The following is a 23,413-nucleotide window of genomic DNA, read 5'->3' as shown; positions in this document are numbered from 1 at the left end:
CACAGTAGGAGAATAGTTGGGTCACCACATTTTTCTTGTAGCAGTGAATGAAAACCAGCTGTTAGTAACTAAAACAGTAGAAATAATTTTATGTCACTTTGGGTTTTCCTATCAATTAATAGTATTCAAGCACTGACTCATTGCAACAGGCTCTAGCCGTGCCCTTTTTGAGGCTAGCAAAACATTAATAACTAAATAAGTAACGTTTTTGTTTTTATAACGATACAGCATCCTGATGGAGTCATCTACTCCTTTTATAAAGAAATTTCAAGGTGAGTGTATGAAATCATAAAGTGCACCTAGTTACCATTTTATTTTTAGTTATAATATTTATATCATCTCCAGTAACTGTTACCGTTTGTGTCCATTCACTAATTCTGGTACTCTCTGGAGCCAGAGGTTTTAGCTAATAGCTAAATACTATACCGTCTTATGGTATATTTTATTTTGTTATATTTCTTGTGCATGCTGTATTATTGTTTTATCAGATAAATTATGTATAAAGTTTTCACCATATTCTTGAATATTAATGTAAGTCATTTTACTTATTTATTTCATTCATTTTATTTATATTAAAGTCTCAGCTCAGAGTATGTTGAATAGTTAAATCCTGATAAATTGTAGTTACATGGTAATCTATAAATATGCTGAATTTCTGACGCCAGAGCAAAGAGGGGCAGTGGGAATACTCCTCATGCATTACTCTCACATGGTATGGAAAAACTCAGTCTAAGTGTAGGGCCATGCAAGCTGCTCACAGGTTTAAATACTTGCCTTCCTTTATAAAGCCGCTGACAGTTACCCTATCAGCTGCTACACCTAGTCTGATGTCAAGGTCAAAGATTAAACATAATATTTTTTTATGTAATTCAAAATTCTTTACAGCAGTCAGCATGCAAAGATCCTGGTCAGCTGTGTGATGTCGGCAGCAGTTCAGCTCTAACCTGAGTCATTGTTAATAACTTATGCTGACCCAGTGACTCTTTTTTAGTTGATTAGCAACCCATTCGTATGTTTGAATAGCAAAATTGTTCAGCCTGTTCAGCTATTGATAGCCTGTTTTCTTTACCCGAGCTATTGAGGGTCTAAATATCTAGTAGTCAGGTGCTGATGATGTATAGAGCAAATCTTGGCTAACATTTGAACAAGCAAGTACCATGTCAAAGTTATACTGCAACATATAGACAAGAGAGTGAGAGATGTAGTAAGAACTTCAACAACACAGTTTAATGGTAGACTTATAGTTGAGGTAAATAATATATTACTTACTCTTTATTCATAGGAATATATGAAAAAAACTGAGCTAGTAATAATATTAGTCACTTTTCTTACATGCATAGAGTTCACTTTTATTATGTTCTACAATCCTTTATATACAGTAGTTCTGTTAAATAAGGAACATTCCAGAAGGAAAGTCATGTGATCAATAAATATTATCATTATATAACTCTGTTGGCTCTTTTATACTACAGTTGAATTGTGAAACCACGCCATGAATATTTACAGTGCGTTTAAATCCTATATTTACATACCAAGATACATACCAAGATAATCTATAGAAACACTAAAATTAATACTACTTGTTTATGTGTATAATACAAAAACAATATATTGTTTTAAGACAGTTTCCGGTATTGGCAATAATATGTTATTACATAATTGTTGCAGATGTGCAGATCATGTACAATGATATATGATCGTTAAAGATGTGTGTATCATGGGTATAAATGTATTTTTATAATATATTTTGGATGTTGGAGTCGTTAACATTGAATATTTCACAAAGAATATTTCCATATTTACTATTTACCATTTTTAATATCACCACACGCTCTCAGTATGGAGTGCCTTGGAACGGGAGGATTCTCCAATGAACTAGTAATGAGAGTGCCATCAGTGCTGTTTGATGACACCAATGATTCATCTTTCACTTTTTCTAAAAAAAATGATTGGATTTATTTGTGCTTTCAAGCTACATTACTTATGTTTTCTGGTGAAAGTGAAAGCAGAGGAAAGTCTGGAGGTAAATAATGAAAGTGTTCATAAAAGTAAAAACTAATAAACATGCAAAACTTCAGATTATTTTTTTTGCTGATGGTTACATCATTTCCATCTTTTCCATACACACCTCGGCCTTTCATCTCCTCACTACCATGTGTATTCTCAGCATATTGCATATCTATTGCAAGGTCATCACAGCTTTTTACTTGAGCCTGCGTGGTTTCAGATTCAGAAACTTTCTGGGTATTACGTGCTTTGTCCCTCATTGCATAAGCATCGGCACTTGCTGTGCATGAGCTGTTAGACTCTGCCTGATTAGTGTCGCTAGCTTTCACAACAGAGTCAGTATTATCCCTAGAAGTGAGAACGTTTGATGGTGAGCTCCCCTCTGCATAATTTGATGAGGTTAACTGAGGAATAGCTACATCCCTAGCTAGGCTAGAAAAATCTTCAGAGGCTATAGTATCAGAATTGTCTAGAGTAACCCCTCCATTTATATCATCCTGATCATGACATCCTTGGACACTCCTGGCTGTTTGGATGTCAACATCCCCCTCCTCTAACTGGTAAATAGCAAACGGATCTGAGAAAGACCGAGTAATGTCTAACTCATCAGAATCAACAGATGACAGCGCATGTGGTGTAGACTCGACTGCTTCAATCTGTATTTTTCCTCGATTTTCAACAGTGTGAGGAGGTGATTCACTGAGATTAACCGCCACCTGAAACGAATTGGCAATACACACTGTCAGCAACAGTCAAATTTCATGTTTGAGATATTTCTTGGCGATCTTATTCCTCTTGCTATGACTACACACAGTGAGCACTGAAGAGAGTACTGGTCAATGAGTGTCAGGTTCATAACTTCCGACTTTTTAGGAAAAAAAACAAACTGCTATCACTTCTAGGGCGCTTTCAGATTCCCTACACGTTGTGGGTATGTGTACATGTATATGGCACATGGGTGGCATTTTATTCCAATTGAATACTCCTTACGACTGCAGAAAAAATATGGTAGTTTTTTCACTTGATTAAGGTACAAAATGTTACGTTACAACCAAGTTGCGTAGCCTCATCAGCATGTGGAATGCATTTATCTCTACGGCCAATTATTGAAAAATATAGCTCAAGATATTCATCAATAGTTTAATGTTTATAGGCTATGCTAACTGCTCTGGTGTAACATCAGGGCAAGCCAGGACTTTCTTTTCAAACAAAGCCTCCACATCAAGCATCTTAATAGGTAAATTTCAGTAGTTTGAACATTCTATTTTGTGCTGCATTTAGTTCGATTTAGATGAATTTTTGTTAGCTGTGAAACAAAAAGCTCTCACAACTATGATATGTAGCATTTGTTAGACTCAATGGAGGCTTCACATTAAAGGTTCATGTCAAGTTTTTAAAGATTTTATTACAATGTGAGGATACTGTTCTATCTTGAGATTTCATTTACTGTCTCAAGTGATCTGACTTTCAGGATGTTTAAAGATATTTAAAGGCGAAAAAACTTGATCGCAGTTCAAATGCTCAGAAAGAAAAAACGCACCCAGATTTCCTCAAAATGGCATTAATAGTCGTGCATATTTTTTATATGTGATATGTATACGTTCACACCAGCATTGGGTAATCATACGTTCACACCAGCATTGGGTACTCATATGTTTACACAGCATTTAGAGGAAAACAATGGGACAAATTCTAACCAAAATATCTTTAAATCATTTGAAATATCTATAGCAGTGTACGTATCTGGGACTATACTTGAAGTTTTATTTAAACAATCCTGAGCAAATACAAAATAAAACATATGTCACTATATATAGAGATGTGTAACACTGCAGATTGAATGAACAGCCAATGTCACAACGAGAGGGACAAACATGAAGTGCGACTATTGACGTCATTTTTGAAAAAGTGATTTTCTTCTGAGCATTTTAAATGCGATCAAATTTATCAAGTTATGTTAATTTTAATCTTGAAACATCCTGGCAGTCAGATCACCTAAAACGGTACAGAGAATCTCAAATGATAAAAGATATCTAGACTTTCTAATAAAATATTTTGAAATATGATGCTAGTAAGCGATCAATGAAAGTAATCTAGACTTGCACACTACGCTTACTGCTTCTAGCGAGCTGCTCTTCCTTGTGTTAGTCTAGCAAAACATTATCGAATTTATTTGTTACATGATATACCTTACCCGCCTTAGCTTATTATGGCATAGACTTATTATGGCAATAACTTACTTAACAAGTTGTAAACCATTACTGTTAACAAACTGTAGATTTCACCTTAGTTGGTGGTCTTTAATACTTCTGAAAAACTCAAATTTTGCCCCCAAGTGAACAATAGTCTAGAGACACCTCATTTAATACTCTAACATAGAATTCAATTCTTTTTTAAAAATTACAGATAAATAATTTATAGATAGGCTAACTTTCAATATTATTTGCGTTCAACAAAGTTTACATAAGTTGGTAAAGCACAATGTTCAAATACTATTTGACTAAGAAAAATGTAACTAGCAGTTGTGACAGAGCTAAAACATAAGTTAATCATGTAAAATGTATCAAATAGTTTGTAGCTCTGAAAGTTTCAAGTTAATTACAAAAGATACATGAACGCTACGTTTTTTGTGGCGTTAAGAAGAAAAGCAACAAATGACAGCCACTGACTTACATTTAAAAAATGTGTCAAAATGTGTAAGAGTTGAGGCTGTTGTGGCTAGACACACGAAATAACGCGTCACATTGACAAATAAATGGACGAGTGCGAATTAGCCTTTACCAGGCGAAGGCCATGACATTCTTGTTAGATTTTTTATTATCATTAGTTGTTATTATTAGCGTTTTTAAGGAAATTTTGTTGTGTAAGATTTACTGTTGGTTTTGAGAGAGAATAAATTGATTGGTTAAAAAAGGTCAGACTTTACAGAATCCAGCTAGTTTTTTTCTGCCTTAACAACAACAACTTAAAAGCATACTATATAAAACATGTAATATAATTATTAGGTTAACAAAACTGTGTTTTGCCAAATAAACAACGACATTGATTCAAATTGTCTTTGTAATTTATTCAAATATCCATTCGCATCTTACTGACACTTAACAATGACTGAACAATGCGTGCAGAGTTATTGAAATTAATAATAAATGCCTGTTCAATAAATCAATAAAGGTCAGTATTACCTGAGGTATTGAAGAAACGGAATTGTTATCCATTTCAGTAGGAAGTGTTTGCACAGAACTATCACCACTAGTGCCACTGCTATACCGTTCTAGATCTCCGCAGGCAGAAAAAGTAGATTAAGGCCGGTCATACGGAGCAAGTTAAGGCCTGTCATACAGAGTAAGATAAAGCCTGTCATACGGAGTAAGTTAAGGCCTGTCATACGGAGCAAGTTAAGGGCTGTCATACAGAGTAAGTTAAAGCCTGTCATACAGAGTAAGTTAAAGCCTGTCATAGAGAGTAAGTTAAGGCCGGTCATACAGAGTGAGTTAAAGCCTGTCATACGGTGTAAGTTAAGGCCTGTCATACGGAGCAAGTTAAGGGCTGTCATACAGAGTAAGTTAAAGCCTGTCATACAAAGTAAGTTAAAGCCTGTCATACAGAGTAAGTTAAGGCCGGTCATACAGAGTGAGGTAAAGCCTGTCATACAGAGTAAGTTAAAGCCTGTCATACAGAGTAAGTTAAAGCCTGTCATACAGAGTAAGTTAAGGCCGGTCATACAGAGTGAGTTAAAGCCTGTCATACAGAGTAAGTTAAAGCCTGTCATACAGAGTAAGTTAAAGCCTGTCATACAGAGTAAGTTAAAGCCTGTCATACAGAGTAAGTTAAAGCCTGTCATACGGAGTAAGTTAAGGCCTGTCATACGGAGCAAGTTAAGGGCTGTCGTACAGAGTAAGTTAAGGCCTGTCATACAGAGTAAGTTAAGGCCTGTCATACAGAGTAAGTTAAAGCCTGTCATACGGAGTAAGTTAAGGCCTGTCATACGGAGCAAGTTAAGGGCTGTCATACAGAGTAAGTTAAAGCCTGTCATACAGAGTAAGTTAAAGCCTGTCATACAGAGTAAGTTAAGGCCGGTCATACAAAGTGAGTTAAAGCCTGTCATACAGAGTAAGTTAAAGCCTGTCATACAGAGTAAGTTAAGGCCTGTCATACAGAGAGCTAAAAGCTACTAAAACTGATAGTAGCTATTTACTATAAATACTATTTACTGTGTGTGTGAACTTGTAGCTGTCATAGATAGATTTGCTGGAGCTCACCCTATAAAATTTTACTTGCATTCACAAACATGATTTAATGCAATGTCCGTAGTCATGTATTTTAATAGTCATTTTCTTGCACTAGTGCTTTAAAAAAATTTCGAAAAAGATTAAATGTCCAGTAAACTGATGCAAATAGAAACAATCACATTAACTATTTGCAACTGTAATTACATCGCCAAGCTACTTCATTCTTTTTGCTGAATTACGATGATCTTAAACATTCCAAGTAGATAAGGAGGTCAGGCTGACAAAGTTGCTCATGCTCACCGCATTGCTGGAGTTTCAGCCGTGTCAGTAAGTTCAACATCACTGTTCCCAGAGGAATCGGAGAGAATATCGGCAGAAGATCTATCTACAGCGTTCTCTACTGCACTGTCTGTGATGGCGCAGCAGCCTACGCGTGTTTCTCCAAGATGGTTCCTATCCATTGAATGCCTGCTCGCTACAGTGCATATAAATAGTTATCAGTATCTGCAGAATTAAGCCGTTCTATAAACTTTAAAGTCCAATTATACTGTAGAGTATATTATTGAAGTTTCCAAGGCATTGAAACCCAGAAAGAACGCAAAAGAAACTCTACTTTAAAATATTCTACTGCCCCAATATGATGTTTCCTCTCCATGCTGTTATTACATTGACAATAAATGAATATGTATTCTGTGCTGTAATATCTACGGACAAAATGAAGTAACTTATTAGCTTCCACTTCTTATTTCATTATAATTTATTATTAACACAGAATTCAAATAAACACCTAACTTTACCCGATAATAAGTAACTTAAAACTCAAGTAAGCACCAAACTACCACATAATAATTAACATAACACTCAAGTAAACACCAAAATCTACCAGATAATCATTAACATAACATTCAAGTAAACACCACACTACCAGATAACAATTAACATAACATTCAAGTAAACACCAAACTCTACCAGATAATAATTAACACACCTTTCAAGTAGACAAAAACCTGCCAGATTACGTTGCTTACCATCATAAGGAATGATTGTCGGTTTAAACATCAATGTACCACAGATGTGGTCATGTGGCGTTCGACCAATTAATTGACAGCTAACAGTCAGCCTGGAACAAACAGGAAAGCAGTTCATCAAATGACTTACCACGATATCACCTGAAGACTCAATGTACTACAGATGGTAAAAAGATGGCCTAGGAAAGGTTGCTCTCGTAAACCTTTACTAACCTTTGTCTGTTTGCTAAGGAATCAAAAGGGATTCTCTAGTTGCCTGGTGAATGGAATTCATACACTGAATGCAATTCAAATATTTACTACAATTGTGGTTATCTGAACGGACAAACTATAAGTCCGACTGCTCATCAACTGTACCGCCAACATGACATGAGATGAACTGTACTAGCTTTACGCTACAACTAGCATATTTGGATGTTGCTCCTTCTTTTCATGACTGAGAAGACTTGAAAGTCAACGTGTAATAACCCCACACGATGCTAGAAACTAGTTATGCTTGCATCAATGATCAGTAAAGATCTCCTGGAAGTCTCTTGTAAGTAAAAAAATCAGCCATACAGATGACTGGCTTGCTCTGGTCTACACATCAGGATAAGATCCTTGAGGCAGTAATTTTGAATAGTGACTAACATTTTATGTAGATTAGCAAGATACTATTCATGTGTTCCAATTAATAGCCGAATTTGTACCATTTGACAATTTATACCATGTGCGCTTTCGTGCTATATCATGTACATAATGCTATATCATGTATATAATGCTATGCATTATATTATAACCAGTGTAAACCAGAGTTTTTCAGTTTAGTAAAAACTAGTGGATAGTCATTTTAGGAAAGCAGATGGCTTGCAAGTCTGGAGGCAAAAAAGAAAACACAAGAATATTGAATGAAAAATTCCGGTTCTCTCTTTTATGATGAGCATAACAGACATTGAAAAGAAACGCATATTCAGCCTTTATGCATATTCTGTTTCAAAAATTAAATCCTTACGCTATAAAAAAATTATACAAGACACTCTCTGACCAAAACTGATGGATGATGCCGATAGATTTCTCAGGACAATTGCAGTAAATTGTTTAACAAGTTCACAGAAGCATTGTTTTAATATAATAATTTGGTAAAACATTGTGTACTCCAGCCATGTTACATACTAGTTGTATTCAATTTGGCAAGCATTTTTAGTGAACCTACTACTGCCATAAACTAAAATGTATAAACATGTTTAGACTGAATTATTTGCATAATAAAATGCTGTCACGAGAATTCATTATATTTAATATATGCTCAATTTCAAAATATATTCAGCGGAAACAACCCACAATAACTTTCAAAGTGCCTATTAAGGTTACCAACAGCAAAGGGCAGTGTGACAAACGGGACTAAAAATCTTACCCGAGTTTAGCCTTCTCTATAACTTGCTTCATAGGAAGAGATAGTTGACCTAAGAACCGGAGAAGAGTGGGGAGAGCAGTGGTGAATCGATCCTTTACTTTCATAAAAAGAGTGTCTGATGGCAGCGCAGTAAAGTGGAATATCAAAAAGACAAGTAAAGTGTTAGCAGTAGTAACTAGTAACTTAATGCTAACTGACACTGCAGTCAGCATATACTCATTATCTTGAATTTCTTGCTGAACCAACATTGGATAGCCCACCTGCTCCATCATCGAATCAGTTATCGGAAAATCACTGCAACTTTAGAAGCAGGTTAGAGAGATGTTTTGAAATCCTCTACTATGTTGCATGGGACTGTCAACTGTAAAGCTACATTTAAGTTAATTAATGTTTCTAAATGCTCTATTGAGCTAGATGGAGTTGTCATTTAGGAAACTATGGTAAAACCTATATTATAACACCACATTGATTTAAACGCCACCTCTAATAGAAGCCAATATAAAAGGGTTGAAAAATACAACGTAACCGTCTATTTGAACATCACTTCTAATAAAATGCAACTGTAGTGGAATTGTTGAAAAATAGAGCGACATAGCATTCAAATAAAGGTATTACGGTATATTCATTTGAATATCATCATTTTTTTTAAATGCTCTACGGAGTTGGACAGTATTCAAATGCTATTTGACTGTAATCCAATTTGAAGAGAAATTTATATTTCTAACAGTAATAGTCTATTTCAAATACATGTACTACAAGAATGTACCTCATTGTGCCACCTTGGCTCAGTTGTATTGTCGCAAACAGATGTCCTAAAATCCTTGTAGTGGTAAGAGAGAGCAGGTTGACACCTATCCTGTCCTAGCTCTACTCGTATTTTTACATAAGGGTCAGGATTGAAGAACATGCCCTTTCTCACATGAGTAGCCTCAATGTCTGCATACAATGGATCTTAGAGATTATGCATGATCTTGACAAGGTGTATTTTATGCCTTCAAACATGTTATCACTACGTTAGTGAAAACATTTTAAATGCTGAAGAACAACACCTGATAAACAAACAGTCCAATGACAGCAGTCAGAAAGTGACCACAACGACTTGACACGTGAGTAACATTATGACACTACATGTAAGCAAGCAGACAGCCTAGCAACAGTTAGCCTACCTTCGATTGCTAGATGCACTATTTCTGCCTCACTGTCCATGGATGTCTGACCCCATAGACCACTCTACAACAAAATTGTATGTAGCAACCTTGAAGGTGCTGGGTACATCCTCTTATCGCTATAGTGAGATCTCAACAATAGGTTAATGTAAATAGAAAACTTATCTCTTACACCAGAAGAAGAGGCCAAAGAATTCCTGACTAGAATTGGCTCTGTAACAGCTCTCAGATTTCCAGTGTTACCATGGTAATACCGAAAACATATTCTTGTTTCAGCTAAAAGATATAACACGAACGGAGTAAAACACTTAGTATCTATGTAATCTAGTGGTATAATGTAAAAGAAATCTACGTAATATTAAAAAATTAATTTGTGTACATAAAGATAAATATTTTATTCATGTTATGCTAAAGATCTATCTGTATTTTTAAAACAATTGTGTCAGATTGTGCAAAAGTTTGAAGAAAGCATAGGAGTAGGAAGCGGACTGAATATGAACATACGTTCTGTGAATACGGAGGCTATTCTGTTAAAAGGCCAGACAAGATCTCCTTTTTTGCTGCCACTCACGCCACGATTCTTGTAGTCAAGTCATTTTCCAGGATGAGCTTGATCTAAATATAACAGAGGATATGCCAGTTTAACTGTGGATAAATGTTAGATGCATTTTATCATGAGTGGAAGGTTGCTGACATCAATTCCTAAATACTCAGGCTGCAATAACCTTCATAGCTTGGTCCTTTAAATTTAGATACATTGCTAGGTACTCGACAAAGACCATTTTAAAACACCCTGTTACAGAAAACATGACTATGACCTACAGATAAGCATTCAGGAAACATAATAGCAAAAGCTCAAGCTTCTGTAACCTCTTTCCAACCAGCAACATGCACCACAATAAGCTAATTAGCTCAATTGGAGCATTTCTAGCATGTTTGGTTGAAATTGGAAAATTACATTTTTCAGTTTTGTAAGACGTTTGTAATATTCTCACAATAAGCTAATTAGCTCAATTGGAGCATTTCTAGCATGTTTGGTTGAAATTGGAAATTTACATTTTTCACTTTTGTCAGACAATTGCAATATTCTCACAATAAGCTAATTAGCTCAATTGGAGCATTTCTAGCATGTTTGGTTGAAATTGGAAACTTACATTTTTCAGTTTTGTCAGACGTTTGTAATATTCTCACAATAAGCTAATTAGCTCAATTGGAGCATTTCTAGCATGTTTGGTTGAAATTGGAAATTTACATTTTTCAGTTTTGTCAGACGTTTGTAATATTCTCACAATAAGCTAATTAGCTCAATTGGAGCATTTCTAGCATGTTTGGTTGAAATTGGAAATTTACATTTTTCAGTGTTGTCAGACGTTTGTAATATTCTAGCAATGAGCTAATTAGCTCAATTGGAGCATTTCTAGCATGTTTGGTTGAAATTGAAAATTTACATTTTTCAGTGTTGTCAGACGTTTGTAATATTCTCACAATAAGCGAACTAGCTCAATTGGAGCATTTCTAGCATGTTTGGTTGAAATTGAAAATTTACATTTTTCAGTTTTGTCAGACGTTTGTAATATTCTCACAATAAACTAATTAGCTCAATTGGAGCATTTCTAGCATGTTTGGTTGAAATTGAAAATTTACATTTTTCAGTTTTGTCAGACGTTTGTAATATTCTCACAATAAACTAATTAGCTCAATTGGAGCATTTCTAGCATGTTTAGTTGAAATTGGAAATTTACATTTTTCACTTTTGTCAGACAATTGCAATATTCTCTCAATAAGCTAATTAGCTCAATTGGAACATTTCTAGCATGTTTGGTTGAAATTGGAAATTTACATTTTTCAGTTTTGTCAGACGTTTGTAAAATTCTTACAGTAAGCTTATTTTCGCAATTGGAGCATTTCTAGCATGTTTGGTTGAAATTGGAAATTTACATTTTTCAGTTTTGTCAGACGTTTGTAAAATTCTTACAGTAGGCTTATTTGCGAATTTGAGCATTTCTAGCATGTTTGGTTGAAATTGGAAATTTACATTTTTCACTTTTGGCAGACGTTTGTAATATTCTCACAATAAGCTAATTAGCTCAATTGGAGCATTTCTAGCATGTTTGGTTGAAATTGGAAATTTAAATTTTTCACTTTTGTCAGAAACTTGCAATATTCTCTCAATAAGCTAATTAGCTCAATTGGAGCATTTCTAGCATGTTTGGTTGAAACTGGAAATTTACATTTTTCAGTTTTGTCAGACGTTTGTAAAATTCTTACAGTAGGCTTATTTGCGAATTTGAGCATTTCTAGCATGTTTGGTTGAAATTGGAAATTTACATTTTTCACTTTTGTCAGACAATTGCAATATTATCACAATAAGCTAATTAGCTCAATTGGAGCATTTCTAGCATATTTGGTTGAAATTGGAAATTTACATTTCTCAGTTTTGTCAGACGTTTGTAAAATTCTTACAGTAGGCTTATTTGCGAATTTGAGCATTTCTAGCATGTTTGGTTGAAATTGGAAATTTACATTTTTCACTTTTGTCAGACAATTGCAATATTCTCACAATAAGCTAATTAGCTCAATTGGAGCATTTCTAGCATGTTTGGTTGAAATCAGAAATTTACATTTTTCAGTTTTGTCAGACGTTTGTAATATTCTCACAATAAGCTAATTAGCTCAATTGGAGCATTTCTAGCATGTTTGGTTGAAATTGGAAATTTACATTTTTCACTTTTGTCAGACAATTGCAATATTCTCACAATTAGCTAATTAGCTCAATTGGAGCATTTCTAGCATGTTTGATTGAAATTGGAAATTTACATTTTTCACTTTTGTCAGACAATTGCAATATTCTCTCAATAAGCTAATTAGCTCAATTGGAGCATTTCTAGCATGTTTGGTTGAAATTGGAAATTTACATTTTTCAGTTTTGTCAGACGTTTGTAAAATTCTTACAATATGCTTATTTGCGCAATTTGAGCATTTCTAGCATGTTTGGTTGAAATTGGAAATTTACATTTTTCAGTTTTGTCAGACGTTTGTAATATTCTCACAATAAACTAATTAGCTCAGTTGGAGCATTTCTAGCATGTTTAGTTGAAATTGGAAATTTACATTTTTCACTTTTGTCAGACAATTGCAATATTCTCTCAATAAGCTAATTAGCTCAATTGGAGCATTTCTAGCATGTTTGGTTGAAAATGGAAATTTACATTTTTCACTTTTGTCAGACGTTTGTAAAATTCTTACAGTAAGCTTATTTCCGCAATTGGAGCATTTCTAGCATGTTTGGTTGAAATTGGAAATTTACATTTTTCAGTTTTGTCAGACGTTTGTAAAATTCTTAAAATAGGCTTATTTGCGCAATTTGAGCATTTCTAGCATGTTTGGTTGAAATTGGAAATTTACATTTTTCACTTTTGTCAGACGTTTGTAATATTCTCACAATAAGCTAATTAGCTCAATTGGAGCATTTCTAGCGTGTTTGGTTGAAATTGGAAAATTACATTTTTCACTTTTGTCAGACAATTGCAATATTCTCTCAATAAGCTAATTAGCTCAATTGGAGCATTTCTAGCATGTTTGGTTGAAATTGGAAATTTACATTTTTCAGTTTAGTCAGACGTTTGTAAAATTCTTACAATAGGCTTATTTGCGCAAATTGGGCATTTCTAGCATGTTTGGTTGAAATTGGAAATTTACATTTTTTAGTTTTGTCAGACGTTTGTAATATTCTCACAATAAGCTAATTAGCTCAATTGGAGCATTTCTAGCATGTTTGGTTGAAATTGGAAATTTACATTTTTCACTTTTGTCAGACATTTGCAATATTCTCACAATAAGCTAATTAGCTCAATTGGAGCATTTCTAGCATGTTTGGTTGAAATTGGAAATTTACATTTTTCACTTTTGTCAGACGTTTGTAATATTCTCACAATAAGCTAATTAGCTCAATTGGAGCATTTTTAGCATGTTTGGTTGAAATTGGAAATTGACATTTTTCACTTTTGTCAGACGTTTGTAATATTTCAACCAAACATGCTAGAAATGTTCCAATTGAGCTAATTAGCTTATTGTGAGAATATTACAAACGTCTGACAAAAGTGAAAAATGTAATTTTCCAATTTCAACCAAACATGCTAGAAATGCTCCAATTGAGCTAATTAGCTTATTGTGAGAATATTGCAATTGTCTGACAAAAGTGAAAAATGTAAATTTCCAATTTCAACCAAACATGCTAGAAATGCTCCAATTGAGCTAATTAGCTTATTGTGAGAATATTGCAATTGTCTGACAAAAGTGAAAAATGTAAATTTCCAATTTCAACCAAACATGCTAGAAATGCTCCAATTGAGCTAAATAGCTTATTGTGAGAATATTACAAACGTCTGACAAAACTGAAAAATGTAAATTTCCAAATTCAACCAAACATGCTAGAAATGCTCCATTTGAGCTAATTAGCTTTTTGTGAAAATATTACAAACGTCTGACAAAACTGATTAATGTAAATTTCCAATTTCAACCAAACATGCTAGAAATGCTCCAATTGAGCTAATTAGCTTATTGTGAGAATATTACAAACGTCTGACAAAACTGAAAAAGGTAAGTTTCTAATTTTAACCAAACATGCTAGAAATGCTCCAATTGAGCTAATTAGCTTATTGTGAGAATATTACAAACGTATGACAAAACTGAAAAATGTAAATTTCCAATTTTAATTAAACATGCTAGAAATGCTCCAATTGAGCTAATTAGCTTATTGTGAGAATATTGCAATTGTCTGACAAAAGTGAAAAATGTAAAGTTTCAATTTCAACCAAACATGCTAGAAATGCTCCAATTGAGCTAATTAGCTTATTGTGAGAATATTACAAACGTCTGACAAAACTGAAAAATGTAAATTTCCAATTTCAACCAAACATGCTAGAAATGCTCCAATTGAGCTAATTAGCTTATTGTGAGAATATTACAAACGTCTGACAAAGCTGAAAAATGTAAATTTCCAATTTCAACCAAACATGCTAGAAATGCTCCAGTTGAGCTAATTAGCTTATTGTGAGAATATTGCAATTGTCTGACAAAAGTGAAAAATGTAAATTTCCAATTTCAACCAAACATGCTAGAAATGCTCCAATTGAGCTAATTAGCTTATTGTGAGAATATTACAAACGTCTGACAAAACTGAAAAATGTAAATTTCCAATTTCAACCAAACATGCTAGAAATGCTCAAATTGCGCAAATAAGCCTACTGTAAGAATTTTACAAACGTCTGACAAAGCTGAAAAATGTAAATTTCCAATTTCAACCAAACATGCTAGAAATGCTCCAATTGAGCTAATTAGCTTATTGAAAGAATATTGCAATTGTCTGACAAAAGTGAAAAATGCAATATTCCAATTTCAACTAAACATGCGAGAAATGCTCAAATTGAGCTAATTAGCTTATTTTGAGAATATTACCAACGTCTGACAAAACTGAAAAATGTAAATTTCCAATTTCAACCAAACATGCTAGAAATGCTCCAAATGCGGAAATAAGCTTACTGTAAGAAGTGTACAAACGTCTGACAAAACTGAAAATTGTAAATTTCCAATTTCAACCAAACATGCTAGAAATGCTCCAATTGAGCTAATTAGCTTATTGAGAGAATATTGCAATTGTCTGACAAAAGTGAAAAATGCAAATTTCCAATTTCAACCAAACATGCTAGAAATGCTCCCATTGAGCTAATTAGCTTATTGTGAGAATATTACAAATGTCTGACAAAACTGAAAAATGTAAATTTCCAATTTCAACCAAACATGCTAGAAATGCTCAAATTGCGCAAATAAGCCTACTGTAAGAATTTTACAAACGTCTGACAAAGCTGAAAAATGTAAATTTCCAATTTCAACCAAACATGCTAGAAATGCTCCAATTGAGCTAATTAGCTTATTGAAAGAATATTGCAATTGTCTGACAAAAGTGAAAAATGCAATATTCCAATTTCAACTAAACATGCTAGAAATGCTCCAATTGAGCTAATTAGCTTATTGTGAGAATATTACAAACCTCTGACAAAACTGAAAAATGTAAATTTCCAATTTCAACTAAACATGCTAGAAATGCTCCAATTGAGCTAATTAGCTTATTGTGAGAATATTACAAACGTCTGACAAAACTGAAAAATGTAAAATTTCAATTTCAACCAAACATGCTAGAAAAGCTCCAATTGAGCTAATTAGCTTATTGATAAAATATTGCAATTGTCTGAAAAAACTGAAAAATGTAAATTTCCAATTTCAACCAAACATGCTAGAAATGCTCCAATTGAGCTAATTAGCTTATTGTTAGAATATTACAAACGTCTGACAAAACTGAAAAATGCAAATTTCCAATTTCAACTAAACATGCTAGAAATGCTCCAATTGAGCTAATTAGCTTATTGTGAGAATATTACAAACGTCTGACAAAACTGAAAAATGTAAATTTTCAATTTCAACCAAACATGCTAGAAATGCTCCAATTGAGCTAGTTAGCTTATTGTGAGAATATTACAAACCTCTGACAAAACTGAAAAATGTAAATTTTCAACTTCAACCAAACATGCTAGAAATGCTCCAATTGAGCTAATTAGCTTATTGTGAGAATATTACAAACGTCCGACAAAACTGAAAAATGTAAATTTCCAATTTCAACCAAACATGCTAGAAATGCTCCAATTGAGCTAATTAGCTTATTGTGAGAATATTACAAACGTATGACAAAACTGAAAAATGTAAATTTCCAATTTCAACCAAACATGCTAGAAATGCTCCAATTGAGCTAATTAGCTTATTGTGAGAATATTACAAACGTCTGACAAAAGTGAAAAATGTAAATTTCCAATTTCAACCAAACATGCTAGAAATGTTCCAATTGAGCTAATTAGCTTATTGTGAGAATATTGCAATTGTCTGACAAAAGTGAAAAATGTAAATTTCCAATTTCAACCAAACATGCTAGAAATGCTCCAATTGAGCTAATTAGCTTATTGTGAGAATATTACAAACGTCTGACAAAACTGAAAAATGTAAATTTCCAATTTCAACCAAACATGCTAGAAATGCTCCAATTGAGCTAATTAGCTTATTGTGAGAATATTACAAACGTCTGACAAAAGGGAAAAATTTATAATTCCAATTTCAATCAAACATGCTAGAAATGCTCCAATTGAGCTAATTAGCTTAATGTGAGAATATTACAAACGTCTGACAAAACTGAAAAATGTAAATTTCCAATTTCAACCAAACATGCTAGAAATGCTCCAATTGAGCTAATTAGCTTATTGTGAGAATATTACAAACGTATGACAAAACTGAAAAATGTAAATTTCCAATTTCAACTAAACATGCTAGAAATGCTCCAATTGAGCTAATTAGCTTATTGTGAGAATATTGCAATTGTCTGACAAAAGTGAAAAATGTAAATTTCCAATTTCAACCAAACATGCTAGAAATGCTCCAATTGAGCTAATTAGCTTATTGTGAGAATATTGCAATTGTCTGACAAAAGTGAAAAATGTAAATTTCCAATTTCAACCAAACATGCTAGAAATGCTCCAATTGAGCTAATTAGCTTATTGTGAGAATATTACAAACGTCTGACAAAGCTGAAAAATGTAAATTTCCAATTTCAACCAAACATGCTAGAAATGCTCCAATTGAGCTAATTAGCTTATTGTGAGAATATTGCAATTGTCTGACAAAAGTGAAAAATGTAAATTTCCAATTTCAACCAAACATGCTAGAAATGCTCCAATTGAGCTAATTAGCTTATTGTGAGAATATTACAAACGTCTGACAAAAGTGAAAAATGTAAATCTCCAATTTCAACCAAACATGCTAGAAATGTTCCAATTGAGCTAATTAGCTTATTGTGAGAATATTGCAATTGTCTGACAAAAGTGAAAAATGTAAATTTCCAATTTCAACCAAACATGCTAGAAATGCTCCAATTGAGCTAATTAGCTTATTGTGAGAATATTACAAACGTCTGACAAAACTGAAAAATGTAAATTTCCAATTTCAACCAAACATGCTAGAAATGCTCAAATTGAGCTAATTAGCTTATTGTGAGAATATTACAAACGTCTGACAAAAGTGAAAAATTTATAATTCCAATTTCAATCAAACATGCTAGAAATGCTCCAATTGAGCTAATTAGCTTATTGTGAGAATATTACAAACGTCTGACAAAACTGAAAAATGTAAATTTCCAATTTCAACCAAACATGCTAGAAATGCTCCAATTGAGCTAATTAGCTTATTGTGAGAATATTACAAACGTATGACAAAACTGAAAAATGTAAATTTCCAATTTCAACCAAACATGCTAGAAATGCTCCAGATGAGCTAATTAGCTTATTGTGAGAATATTACAAACGTATGACAAAACTGAAAAATGTAAATTTCCAATTTCAACTAAACATGCTAGAAATGCTCCAATTGAGCTAATTAGCTTATTGTGAGAATATTGCAATTGTCTGACAAAAGTGAAAAATGTAAATTTCCAATTTCAACCAAACATGCTAGAAATGCTCCAATTGAGCTAATTAGCTTATTGTGAGAATATTGCAATTGTCTGACAAAAGTGAAAAATGTAAATTTCCAATTTCAACCAAACATGCTAGAAATGCTCCAATTGAGCTAATTAGCTTATTGTGAGAATATTACAAACGTCTGACAAAGCTGAAAAATGTAAATTTCCAATTTCAACCAAACATGCTAGAAATGCTCCAATTGAGCTAATTAGCTTATTGTGAGAATATTGCAATTGTCTGACAAAAGTGAAAAATGTAAATTTCCAATTTCAACCAAACATGCTAGAAATGCTCCAATTGAGCTAATTAGCTTATTGTGAGAATATTACAAACGTCTGACAAAACTGAAAAATGTAAATTTCCAATTTCAACCAAACATGCTAGAAATGCTCAATTTGCGCAAATAAGCCTACTGTAAGAATTTTACAAACGTCTGACAAAGCTGAAAAATGTAAATTTCCAATTTCAACCAAACATGCTAGAAATGCTCCAATTGAGCTAATTAGCTTATTGAGAGAATATTGCAATTGTCTGACAGAAGTGAAAAATGTAAATTTCCAATTTCAACTAAACATGATAGAAATGCTCCAATTGAGCTAATTAGCTTATTTTGAGAATATTACAAACGTCTGACAAAACTGAAAAATGTAAATTTCCAATTTCAACCAAACATGCTAGAAATGCTCCAAATGCGGAAATAAGCTTACTGTAAGAAGTGTACAAACGTCTGACAAAACTGAAAAATGTAAATTTCCAATTTCAACCAAACATGGTAGAAATGCTCCAATTGAGCTAATTAGCTTATTGAGAGAATATTGCAATTGTCTGACAAAAGTGAAAAATGCAAATTTCCAATTTCAACAAAACATGCTAGAAATGGTCCAATTGAGCTAATTAGCTTATTGTGAGAATATTACAAACGTCTGACAAAACTGAAAAATGTAAATTTTCAATTTCAACCAAACATGCTAGAAATGCTCCAATTGAGCTAGTTAGCTTATTGTGAGAATATTACAAACCTCTGACAAAACTGAAAAATGTAAATTTTCAACTTCAACCAAACATGCTAGAAATGCTCCAATTGAGCTAATTAGCTTATTGTGAGAATATTACAAACGTCTAACAAAACTGAAAAATGTAAATTTCCAATTTCAACCAAACATGCTAGAAATGCTCCAATTGAGCTAATTAGCTTATTGTGAGAATATTGCAATTGTCTGACAAAAGTGAAAAATGTAAATTTCCAATTTCAACCAAACATGCTAGAAATGCTCCAATTGAGCTAATTAGCTTATTGTGAGAATATTACAAACGTCTGACAAAACTGAAAAATGTAAATTTCCAAATTCAACCAAACATGCTAGAAATGCTCCATTTGAGCTAATTAGCTTTTTGTGAAAATATTACAAACGTCTGACAAAACTGATAAATGTAAATTTCCAATTTCAACCAAACATGCTAGAAATGCTCCAATTGAGCTAATTAGCTTATTGTGAGAATATTACAAACGTCTGACAAAACTGAAAAAGGTAAGTTTCTAATTTTAACCAAACATGCTAGAAATGCTCCAATTGAGCTAATTAGCTTATTGTGAGAATATTACAAACGTCTGACAAAACTGAAAAATGTAAATTTCCAATTTCAACCAAACATGCTAGAAATGCTCCAATTGAGCTAATTAGCTTATTGTGAGAATATTACAAACGTCTGACAAAACTGAAAAATGTAAATTTCCAATTTCAACCAAACATGCTAGAAATGCTCCAATTGAGCTAATTAGCTTATTGTGAGAATATTACAAACGTCTGACAAAGCTGAAAAATGTAAATTTCCAATTTCAACCAAACATGCTAGAAATGCTCCAATTGAGCTAATTAGCTTATTGTGAGAATATTGCAATTGTCTGACAAAAGTGAAAAATGTAAATTTCCAATTTCAACCAAACATGCTAGAAATGCTCCAATTGAGCTAATTAGCTTATTGTGAGAATATTACAAACGTCTGACAAAACTGAAAAATGTAAATTTCCAATTTCAACCAAACATGCTAGAAATGCTCAAATTGCGCAAATAAGCCTACTGTAAGAATTTTACAAACGTCTGACAAAGCTGAAAAATGTAAATTTCCAATTTCAACCAAACATGCTAGAAATGCTCCAATTGAGCTAATTAGCTTATTGAAAGAATATTGCAATTGTCTGACAAAAGTGAAAAATGCAATATTCCAATTTCAACTAAACATGCTAGAAATGCTCAAATTGAGCTAATTAGCTTATTTTGAGAATATTACCAACGTCTGACAAAACTGAAAAATGTAAATTTCCAATTTCAACCAAACATGCTAGAAATGCTCCAAATGCGGAAATAAGCTTACTGTAAGAAGTGTACAAACGTCTGACAAAACTGAAAATTGTAAATTTCCAATTTCAACCAAACATGCTAGAAATGCTCCAATTGAGCTAATTAGCTTATTGAGAGAATATTGCAATTGTCTGACAAAAGTGAAAAATGCAAATTTCCAATTTCAACCAAACATGCTAGAAATGCTCCCATTGAGCTAATTAGCTTATTGTGAGAATATTACAAATGTCTGACAAAACTGAAAAATGTAAATTTCCAATTTCAACCAAACATGCTAGAAATGCTCAAATTGCGCAAATAAGCCTACTGTAAGAATTTTACAAACGTCTGACAAAGCTGAAAAATGTAAATTTCCAATTTCAACCAAACATGCTAGAAATGCTCCAATTGAGCTAATTAGCTTATTGAAAGAATATTGCAATTGTCTGACAAAAGTGAAAAATGCAATATTCCAATTTCAACTAAACATGCTAGAAATGCTCAAATTGAGCTAATTAGCTTATTTTGAGAATATTACCAACGTCTGACAAAACTGAAAAATGTAAATTTCCAATTTCAACCAAACATGCTAGAAATGCTCCAAATGCGGAAATAAGCTTACTGTAAGAAGTGTACAAACGTCTGACAAAACTGAAAATTGTAAATTTCCAATTTCAACCAAACATGCTAGAAATGCTCCAATTGAGCTAATTAGCTTATTGAGAGAATATTGCAATTGTCTGACAAAAGTGAAAAATGCAAATTTCCAATTTCAACCAAACATGCTAGAAATGCTCCAATTGAGCTAATTAGCTTATTGTGAGAATATTACAAACCTCTGACAAAACTGAAAAATGTAAATTTTCAATTTCAACCAAACATGCTAGAAAAGCTCCAATTGAGCTAATTAGCTTATTGATAAAATATTGCAATTGTCTGAAAAAACTGAAAAATGTAAATTTCCAATTTCAACCAAACATGCTAGAAATGCTCCAATTGAGCTAATTAGCTTATTGTTAGAATATTACAAACGTCTGACAAAACTGAAAAATGCAAATTTCCAATTTCAACTAAACATGCTAGAAATGCTCCAATTGAGCTAATTAGCTTATTGTGAGAATATTACAAACGTCTGACAAAACTGAAAAATGTAAATTTTCAATTTCAACCAAACCTGCTAGAAATGCTCCAATTGAGCTAGTTAGCTTATTGTGAGAATATTACAAACCTCTGACAAAACTGAAAAATGTAAATTTTCAACTTCAACCAAACATGCTAGAAATGCTCCAATTGAGCTAATTAGCTTATTGTGAGAATATTACAAACGTCCGACAAAACTGAAAAATGTAAATTTCCAATTTCAACCAAACATGCTAGAAATGCTCCAATTGAGCTAATTAGCTTATTGTGAGAATATTACAAACGTATGACAAAACTGAAAAATGTAAATTTCCAATTTCAACCAAACATGCTAGAAATGCTCCAATTGAGCTAATTAGCTTATTGTGAGAATATTACAAACGTCTGACCAAACTGAAAAATGTAAATTTCCAATTTCAACCAAACAAGCTAGAAATGCTCCAATTGAGCTAATTAGCTTATTGGGAGAATATTACAAACGTCTGACAAAACTGAAAAATAGAAATTTCCAATTTCAACCAAACATGCTAGAAATGCTCCAATTGAGCTAATTAGCTTATTGATAGAATATTGCAATTGTCTGACAGAAGTGAAAAATGTAAATTTCCAATTTCAACCAAACATGCTAGAAATGCTCCAATTGAGCTAATTAGCTTATTGTTAGAATATTACAAACGTCTGACAAAAGTGAAAAATGTAAATTTCCAATTTCAACCAAACATGCTAGAAATGCTCCAATTGAGCTAATTAGCTTATTGTGAGAATATTACAAACGTCTGACAAAACTGAAAAATGTAAATTTCCAATTTCAACCAAACATGCTAGAAATGCTCCAATTGAGCTAATTAGCTTATTGTGAGAATATTACAAACGTCTGACAAAAGTAAAAAATGTAAATTTCCAATTTCAACCAAACATGCTAGAAATGCTCCAATTGAGCTAATTAGCTTATTGTGAGAATATTACAAACGTCTGACAAAAGTGAAAAATGTAAATTTCCAATTTCAACCAAACATGCTAGAAATGTTCCAATTGAGCTAATTAGCTTATTGTGAGAATATTGCAATTGTCTGACAAAAGTGAAAAATGTAAATTTCCAATTTCAACCAAACATGCTAGAAATGCTCCAATTGAGCTAATTAGCTTATTGTGAGAATATTACAAACGTCTGACAAAACTGAAAAATGTAAATTTCCAATTTCAACCAAACATGCTAGAAATGCTCCAATTGAGCTAATTAGCTTATTGTGAGAATATTACAAACGTCTGACAAAAGGGAAAAATTTATAATTCCAATTTCAATCAAACATGCTAGAAATGCTCCAATTGAGCTAATTAGCTTATTGTGAGAATATTACAAACGTCTGACAAAACTGAAAAATGTAAATTTCCAATTTCAACCAAACATGCTAGAAATGCTCCAATTGAGCTAATTAGCTTATTGTGAGAATATTACAAACGTATGACAAAACTGAAAAATGTAAATTTCCAATTTCAACTAAACATGCTAGAAATGCTCCAATTGAGCTAATTAGCTTATTGTGAGAATATTG

At 32.8% G+C, this 23,413-nt stretch overlaps 1 protein-coding gene across 1 annotated transcript; it reads right to left on the bottom strand.

Annotated features, from left to right (window-relative positions):
• Positions 1 to 6,663: 6,663 nt before the first annotated feature.
• LOC137410193 (E3 ubiquitin-protein ligase HECW2-like) lies at positions 6,664 to 10,099 on the bottom strand (the record flags this gene model as incomplete). Its single annotated transcript, XM_068095772.1, has 4 exons — positions 6,664 to 6,711; positions 9,424 to 9,593; positions 9,824 to 9,887; positions 9,996 to 10,099. Coding segments are annotated over 4 exons (386 nt in total), but the record flags the coding sequence as incomplete, so codon positions are not given.
• Positions 10,100 to 23,413: the final 13,314 nt, after the last annotated feature.

Source organism: Watersipora subatra, unplaced genomic scaffold (assembly GCF_963576615.1).
Source record: "Watersipora subatra unplaced genomic scaffold, tzWatSuba1.1 SCAFFOLD_41, whole genome shotgun sequence".
In the NCBI taxonomy this organism is placed as follows: domain Eukaryota; kingdom Metazoa; phylum Bryozoa; class Gymnolaemata; order Cheilostomatida; family Watersiporidae; genus Watersipora; species Watersipora subatra.
This window is presented reverse-complemented; position numbering and strand designations above follow the sequence as displayed.